Source organism: Diadema setosum, unplaced genomic scaffold, assembly GCF_964275005.1.
Source record: "Diadema setosum unplaced genomic scaffold, eeDiaSeto1 scaffold_28, whole genome shotgun sequence".
In the NCBI taxonomy this organism is placed as follows: domain Eukaryota; kingdom Metazoa; phylum Echinodermata; class Echinoidea; order Diadematoida; family Diadematidae; genus Diadema; species Diadema setosum.
The window spans coordinates 115547-124380 of record NW_027307654.1 but is presented as its reverse complement, the minus strand read 5'-3'; the positions used below and the strand labels follow the sequence as shown (position 1 = coordinate 124380).

The 8834-nt window shown below is 42.1% G+C and overlaps 1 protein-coding gene and 1 pseudogene across 1 annotated transcript; both read left to right on the top strand.

Annotated features, from left to right (window-relative positions):
- Positions 1-227: 227 nt before the first annotated feature.
- On the top strand, positions 228-3121 carry LOC140245748 (uncharacterized). The gene is made up of 3 exons (XM_072325273.1): positions 228-780; positions 1293-1634; positions 3072-3121. The coding sequence occupies exons 1-3, from the start codon at positions 393-395 to the stop codon at positions 3119-3121; spliced, it is 780 nt and encodes a 259-aa protein (XP_072181374.1). The 5' UTR covers positions 228-392.
- Positions 3122-3507: 386 nt separating this feature from the next.
- LOC140245742 (integrase/recombinase xerD homolog) lies at positions 3508-8179 on the top strand (annotated as a pseudogene).
- The last annotated feature ends 655 nt before the right edge of the window (positions 8180-8834 follow it).

The following is an 8834-nucleotide window of genomic DNA, read 5'->3' as shown; positions in this document are numbered from 1 at the left end:
GTCATAAATACATAAGTAGAAGGTGGGATAATGAGATTTGTCGTGAATGTAAACAATACCGAAAGCTCAGGAGTAACATTCCAGCATGGGTCCTAAAACCAGGCATTCCGTGTGACCATAGTAACCGACAGCTGTCACGCGCGAGAATTTCGATAACCGAGTGGAACAATAGGTGCATGAACAGCGCAACAAATATATTTTCAATTGTTAGCTGAGCTAACCTATTAGCATAAGAATGTTGACAGGTGCCGGGTTCGAAGCTTTCGCAGGCGGAGAGAGCTGTGGAGCTCACTGACCTAGTTCGACACGCAGCAGAACGGACGTCTTATTCCTTCTCGCTTCTATTATTATCGTGCACTAGCGGCAATGTGACTCTGCTCTCCGAAATCAAAATGTCGGACCAGGAATTCAGCAGAGAGCAAGACCACACCCTGGGTTCTGAAGTCCCCACAGTTTCTCAACCCGCAACACTGACCCCGTCATTTGTGAGCAACGCCATTAAAGAGGCTTTCGGTTCCTTCAAGGAGTATTTTGACTCTTCTATCGCCCAAGAAGAGTCAAAACTTCAACAACTAAAAAGGGCGTCGGAATTGTCATTTCGTTTCAAGGGCAACAGAGTTCAATTCGAATTCAACTCTAGTTTGCAGGAAAAGCTAGAGAAGGGCGTGGCCTTACTGGAGGAAGGCAAGCACGTTGCTGCCCTTTCCAAGTTGAAAGAGGGCATAGCCGACATCAGGAAAAGAAAGAAGTTAATCAGGCTTGCTGACAAATTTGATGCAGGTTAGTGTTTTAAAAGAATTATAAACATTCTTTGTGAGAGGTTCTAATCGTTGGTGTGATATGAGGAAAGCGAGGGCGCAGAGCGCCTGGGCTAGAATGTATGTATTTTTAGAAGTGAAATTGAGTGATTGTTGCACACTGTGAAAAATTGAAAAATTGTATGATTATGTATGGAAATACAGTATGGAAAAAATTGTGGGGGGGGGTGCAAATGCCCCCCCCCCCCCTTGCTGGGTACGCCGTAAGGCCATGGCGATAAGGGCTGAACACTCGTTATGGAAATTCCATGATATATTATATATATATATATATATATATATACATATATATATATATATATAATTATATATACAACCTGCAAATTGTATCGTGACAGAAATATGCATTACATCGAGCAGGCTGCTGCTATTATGTAAATCAGTTTCAGTCTGTCAGCTTCGGTGAATTCTTGAATATGTGATTCTCTACAAATTATTTAATTGTTATGCAAGTAGCACTATCTCATTTCATAGGGTGGTCAGCAGTTGACGAATATCTGAGCGATGACCTTGCAAGCGATTCTGAGGATGAAAAACGTATCAGGCAGGCACAGGCAAGGGCGGCGAGAAAACGCAAATCGTCTCGGAACATCCCAGCCGCCAAGGGCAAACCTCCGAAGAGTGATGGATATAGGACTGCAAGCCCTTCTTCTGGTCACTTTTTTCGCGGCTTTAGCGGAAAAAGTAGATACGCTTATGGGGGTACCGGTAACTCCCCCATCCTTGGTTGGCGAGGGGCCAGCAGTGGGCCAAAGTCGACAGATTTCTGCTTCGCGTGCGGAAAGCAAGGGCACTGGAGAAGGGGGTGTCCAGGGGCCGGTGTAGCGGCAGATAGCGTTCCGCGGTGTTTTTTGTTCTAAAACAGTATCCGCCGGCAGATCGTGTCCTAACACTGGCGGATACTGTTCTGAAGCGCAGGTATCGTTAATATCGTTGCTTCTCACTGTGGTTTCTTCTTTTCGCTGCTTCTGCCAATGCGCCCCTGCTTGTTCGCTGCTTCCATTTCGAGTTTCACGGACAATACCTCTATATTTGCTGCTTCCGCCCCTCGCTGCTGCTGTTTCGCTGCCTCCACTTACGCTCCAGACCGGTATTCCGTGGTTTATGTGGAGCAGCTGGCTCTGATCCGCACGTATCTTTTTTTTTCGTAGCCAGGCGAGAAATTATCTTATAAATATTCATTACGCAAGCAGGAAAAGCCTCGATTTTCGTCGAATACGTCTAGTTCTGCGCCGTATCCCTGTGTGTGTGTGTGTGTGTGTACGCGTGTACAAATCAGGAGAGTTTGTGCAAAGTCACATAAAGCTTCCAATTTCTTCACATATTATTGAAAAATAGTAATTTGGGGGCTGTCCACAATTGTGCATTAGATATCTCGATTGATATAACTTTGGGAAAATTTCACATGGCTGAAGAGTAAGTCTCAGCTTTATTGAAACCTAAAGGGTGCCCTGTACAAAATTGTGATGAGATCTGTAGGGAGAGAGAAAAATACAAATGGGATAAGAACGCTTTTATGAACACAGGTGTATTTCTTTTATATAGCTTTGTAACTGTAAAGATTACAAATGAAAAAATAAAGAGCAATCTTTAATTCTATTCCATAAGGAGGCAGAAATGCTGCTTTTGAATAGCATTATGATCCCTCCCCCTCCCTCCCCCCTCCCCTCGGCTCCCCCTCAAACGAGAAAATGAAAGGGAGGCAGAATTCACTCCAGTGCACATGGTGCAGGTATCATGCCTCGGTGCAGGTATCATGCCTCGGTGAATGCAGCACTTTGCTTACTAAAATGTCCGCAGATTATAAAAATGTCAACAGATTATAAAAATATCAACCGTGAGTCCCTGTAGCGTATTCAAAGAGAGGCATAAGTCCCTGTTGTGTATTCATAGGGAGGCAGAATTCACTCCATCTCGTGACGATTCATGCAGCATTTTGCTTACTAAAATGGCTGCCGTAAAGCTCGCGCAACTATTGGTAGTATGCAATACAGTAGCCACTTGGAACCTAATCCGCGCAGCGCGGAACTCTTTCGACAGTCCTTGACGAAGATCACGTGCACGTGGCAGGTTAAAACGCTATTACAACGTAGTAGCCTGTACGTACAAAATCCGCCGCTGTACAGTATCTGCCGTAACTTATCGCGGCAGATTTTAGCCCATGTCGGAACGATAACTGCCGATTGAAACGATAACTGCCGGCGGATACTGTTTTAGAACAAAAAACGCCGCGGAACGCTATCTGCCGCTACACCGGCAACCAAGGTCCCCCGATCAGGGATAACATCGCGCAGCAACGCTAATGGTCCTGCTTCTATGCAACAAAATGAGCAAGGTAAATTAGTTTGATCGTTTAATCCGTTGACTACGATGCACGAGTTATCTCGTGATAGCCGTTCTCCACTCAGATACTAAGCATGAGTTATCTCGTGGAAAAAGGAGCCCTTGAATGCACATTTAAACCTAGGAATTCACATATAGTGGAATGTTAATCTGACTGAAAATAACATTCAATAATTAATGAATCAAGGGAACTGACATAGACTTCATTGGGGTAACACCTTAGATATTAGAAATGAAAATGGGGTTGAAAATCAAACAGCCAAGTCCGCCCTGTTAATGCGGCTGTATCGAGCGAGACTCGCGTATTCAACTAGACCGTAAGCAACGGGATAACTGTGTTCTCAATATGATTGCGATGAAGAACAATGAGATGATAGTGTATGAGAGAGGTCAGAGGAATGATTAAGAATGTTGTCATCAATGAGGAATGGATAATGTAGTCTACTTCTTGTTGGAAGCGGGCATAACCAATTCGTGAGCTAGTACTTCTGATCTGAGTTCTCTTGTGATTTTACCACGTACAGGCGTTCGGTATGACACGCTGCATGGCGATGGCGCCAAGTTAATCCAGTCTTCCCTGAAAGAGGAGTTGGAAACAGCTTCCGGTACTTCTCGAGATATTTCGGAGACAGACTTTAACTACCCTAGCGGAGCTAGCAGTGTCGCTTTTGCTGAAAGTGAACGATACGAAGAAGAATTTTACTTAAACAATTACTTTGAATATGAGCAAGGTAGCTCAGAACCGATAGTCAAAGGAAGACTAAAGGCGTCAATACAATTTTGGAAAGTTATTGGTGCATCTCAATTTGTGTTAGATACCATTGAACACGGTTATATGTTACCGTTATTGCAGACTCCTCCCCGACTAGAATCAAAAAACAATAAATCTGCCTTGTCTCACCCTGAATTTGCCAATGAAGCTGTTCTTGATCTATTAAAGAAAAAACTAATTGTTGAGTCTTTTGTTGCACCTCATGTTGTTAACCCCCTTTCAGTGTCAATTCAAAGCTCTGGTAAAAAGAGACTGATTCTTGATTTACGTTTAGTTAATAAATATTTGTGGAAGGACAAAGTTAAATTTGAGGATTGGAATATAGCACTTACTTATTTTAAAAAGGGAGATTTTATGTTTTCATTTGACCTTAAGTCAGGTTATCATCATTTTGATATTTTTCAGGACCATACTCGCTTTTTAGGATGTAGTTGGGATTTTGGTAATGGTCCTAGATATTATACTTTTCAAGTATTGCCGTTTGGCTTGTCCACAGCTCCGTACGTCTTTACAAAATGCCTCAAACCGATTGTTAACCATTGGCGAAGTAAAGGGATATTCATTGTTTTGTATTTAGATGATGGTTGGGGTCGTGCTGCTTCGTTTGATACATGCGAAGCCGTGGCCAAGGCAGTGAAAGATGACATATTAAAAGCAGGTTTGGTACCTAATGTCGAGAAATCGTTTTGGTTGTCTAAAGATTACCAAGAGGAGGATGAAGGACCTGGAGTCATGTTTGGACACTTTTCAGACACGTTTGCCAAATGTTTCAGCAAGAAAAATAGCGGCTATCGCTGGAAAGATCAATTCTCTTTACCCAGTAGTGGGTGCTTTAACTCAGTTGAAAACTAGATTTATGCATTTTGTTACGACCAAAATCACTCTGAGAATGATCGCACAAAAGAAACAATCAACTGATGTTCAGGCGGTTTATTAACAGTGATATTGTGGGTACAGACTGGTAATCGGCGTCATATCAGTACAGCAATGATCAATACAAAAAATTACAAATCGGTAATGGGATCACTTACATGCATCCAAATCTTAAAGTCGCTACAGTTCCCTGGTAATGTCCGGATATGATGTTCGATGCACAGATGAATGATCCGCGAGGCACCGATGAATGATTCCTTCGACGTAAATCCAGAGGCACAGGTTACGATAATCCTCGGTGTAAGTCCGGGGTAAATGTCCACAATAGATCCACGGTATAATGTTCACAGCGAAATGTGCAGAATCCAACGACCACGTCCAGTCGATGCGTTGAATGATGATTCACTTTGTAGTGTCCAGCGAGGAATCCAGCCCGTCACAGCTTTGCCGTAGCAATGTCCATTGACATTAAAATATGGAGTCCAATGAAGGCACATTAATTCTTTGCAGGCAAAATGTCTCCCAGGCCTTATCTCCACAAGCATAACAGGTCAGCAGGTAACACAGGACTGACTATAACAAGTCGCTTCAGAGCCAGAAGTGACGTAACTCTCAGAGCAGAGGTGTTGGGTACTCTGCCTACTGCAGAATTTCTCTAGCTTATATACTATCTATTCACCCCCTTCTAGCACATTCTATAACTCTCTCCAACCTACTAGCAAGTCCAAGTTCCAGGAAACCTGGATGACTCACTGCCTAACTATGTACAAAACATCATTACCAAGAATAACTACCAATCACATTGGGCTACAGGGACAGTGCCTCACTCAGCCAAACATGTAAGCACTTCCCAGAACTTTCTGGAATGGGTGAAATCATTATAGATTGAGTGAGCTATAATGTATTTCCTGTTACATGCATGTACTGTATACTACATTGTATACCACCTAGAAAATTTTCCACTTATCTGGTCAGCCTGTATGTACTATTATCTATACCACATAGAATGTTCTCCATTAATCTGGTCAACCTGTGTACATACACATTAAAACAACCATGCATACAGTACATCATACATGTACATAACTACTAGTGTGTACATTTGTGACAATTATGAAATCATTCGCAGAGATCATTGGGATAAAGAGTACAATATAGACAGTGACAATAACTTGATTGCCGGGTTATTTTTCTGGAAGGAAAATCTTGTCATCCTTAATGAACGCATGTTGTTTGAGTATTCTATTCCACAGACCATTGTATACTCTGATGCCAGTAAGTCAGGCTGTGGAGCCTGGATAGGTGAGTGTGCTGGCATGAAAATGGCAAGAAACTGGACTAAAGTAGAAATGTCGAAAAGCTCCACTTGGAGAGAACTTATGGCGCTAAGTTTGGCGTTGAAATCATTTGCACCCTACTTGCGAAGTAAGGTTGCGAAAATAATTACAGACAATAGAGGTGTAGTCTCTATCGTGGAGAAGGGTAGCATGATTGCAGAATTGCACGAGCTTTAATAGCTTGGACATTTTTAATTTTTGCAGAAAAAGCAGGATCACTTTACAGGTTCACTGAGTTCCCAGAGAGGAGAACCGTTGTGCAGAGGCACTTAGTCGGATGATTGATTTCGATGACTGGGGAGTTTCTGTGGAATTCTTTAAATTTTTGGATGAGTTGTGGGGGCCCCATACTGTTGACAGGTTCGCAGATGATTCTAATTTCAAATTACCAAAGTTTAATTCTAAATATTGGTGTCCTAATACGGATGCAGTAGACGCGTTTTCGTGCGATTGGGCGGGCGATAATAATTGGCTGGTGCCCCCTATCGATAGTATTGGGCAAGTTTTGAATCACGTTAGAGTGTGTTCCGCTATGGGAACTCTAGTTGTGCCATATTGGCCATCTGCCCCATTTTGGCCCCTTTTGTTTTCGGAGAATAGAGAATCTCGTTTATTAATATCGCGTATAGTAAAGATTGATAATCCTGAAGGAGTTTTCGTTCAAGGCAGAAATAGGAATTCTATATTTGGGACAAAGAAATTCCAAAGTCCAGTGTTATGTGTACGATTGAATGGGGTGGCGAGCGGCAAATGAAAATTCTGCAGAATTTCATAACGTATCAGTCGTAGGACTATATTATGGCATCAGCCGCCTGGCTATGGAATCAGCCGCATGGCTGTGGAATCTGCCGCAGGGCTGAATGAAAGCTATGTAGCTTTCTTTCCGCGGTTTGATGAATTTTTATGCTGCGCTTGGCAGCGGCGAATGAAATTCATCTAAAATTTTAGCCTTTGGGGTCTATACACCATGTTGTTTAGGTGTCGAATGTATAGCATGTCTTGTAATGACCACACAGGATAGGTGTATGTTGTGCTATTCCTCTTTTTAAATTCCTCCCAGATTTTCGCCACAGGACGAATATGGTAAAACATTGACCAAGATTTTGGCAGCTTCAAGAGCTGATAACACGGTTTATAAATACAAGAGAGCTTGGTTAGCCTGGGAAGAATGGTGTACGCAATTTAAGGTAAATTCAGCTCTGGCTGAACCAGAAGACATTAGTCATTACCTCATTCATTTATACCAAAGTGGTGCTCCTTACTCCAGGATGGAGTCGGCCTTTTACGCTATAAAATGGCATTATGACTGTAATCCCAAGGTATACATTAACCCGTGTGATCGAAAGTTTCTACACATTGTACTTCAAGGATTGAAGAAGCTGCTGTATAAACCAATTGTAAAAAAGGAACCTATTACACCAGAAATTTTGAAGGCAGTTGTAGAGAAATATACAGTTCTTCCACTAGTTTAGTGGATATTCGTTTATGTGCCATGATACTGATTGCATATGCTGGATTTCTACGATATGACGAACTGATAAATATTCGTAGGTGCGATCTTGATATGTTTGTTTCCCATGTGAACATTTTCATTATGAAAAGTAAAACTGATATTTATAGACAAGGAGCATGGGTCCTCATAGGTGCTACTAATACACCAACCTGTCCGGTTTCGGCCTTGCGGAAGTATTTGTTGGCTGCGGAGTTAGATGATCCAGCTGATTAGAAATTTCTTTTCAGACCCGTCAATTATTGCAAGTCCAAAGAATCCTACAAATTAAGGGATGGACAATTGTCATACACTAGGTGTTTGGATCTGTTACGGGATGCCCTGTCAGCAGTGGGTTTAGAACCGAAAAAGTTCGGCATGCACAGCCTTCGAAGCGGCGGTGCTACAGCGGCCGCAAAATTTGGAGTCCCAGATAGACTGTTTAAGAAGCATGGTAGATGGCGTTCAGAAACTGCCAAGGAGGGGTACATTAAAGATAGTATGAATGATCGTCTCTCGGTATCTTTGAATTTGGGCCTCTAAAACCTTGCGTATGGATATAACGTTAATTGTATATGACAACGTTAGTAAGCAAATAAACTGCCTTGTTTATTCTGCACTATTATGAAGCATGTGAGATATTACTGACACATTGTTTATGGAATGAAACTTGGATTAAAATCTCCTAAATGAAATTGCATGCGTTTTGTTTCCTTGTTACACGTTCTTTACAGATTGACTGAGAGGGGACGGCAAAGGAATAGCCCTGTCTTGCCGTCGAAGCTTGGTGCTCCCCTAGGATTCAGGTATTATGTATATATTATGTTCTTTTGCAGGTTATGCGTTAGGGAAGGGAGGCAGGATTGAAAATAATTTATTCACGTTTGAGTAGCGAATTAGGGAATAACTTCGGTGGTTTCCATCCTGTTTTTTGTCCCATTCATCGCACAACCAGCACGGCTTGATAAAGATTAGGCGCTTGAATAGACACTGTACTTCAGAGCCTCTTTTCTCAGTTTACACTTTTTCTGAGTGTGTGCATTCTTTCCAATATTCAGATAGGTTAGGAGAGTCCATTTGATTTGAGTAATACATCATTTTAAAGCTTAAAGTCTGCTCTTTCAGAACATGCTCCCAACTAAAATTTCATGCGTGGCGACTGTTTGTGTGTTTTGTGGTGCAGGGTCACATATAACATCACT

Bases quoted from the DNA above. Each gene is read 5' to 3' on its own strand.
- LOC140245748 (XM_072325273.1), top strand. From the start codon at position 393: ATGTCGGACCAGGAATTCAGCAGAGAGCAAGACCACACCCTGGGTTCT. The intron at 781-1,292 runs GTTAGTGTTTTA...CTCATTTCATAG, and splicing joins TGCTGACAAATTTGATGCAG to GGTGGTCAGCAGTTGACGAA. The intron at 1,635-3,071 runs CCGGTGTAGCGG...TCTGCCGCTACA, and splicing joins GAGAAGGGGGTGTCCAGGGG to CCGGCAACCAAGGTCCCCCG.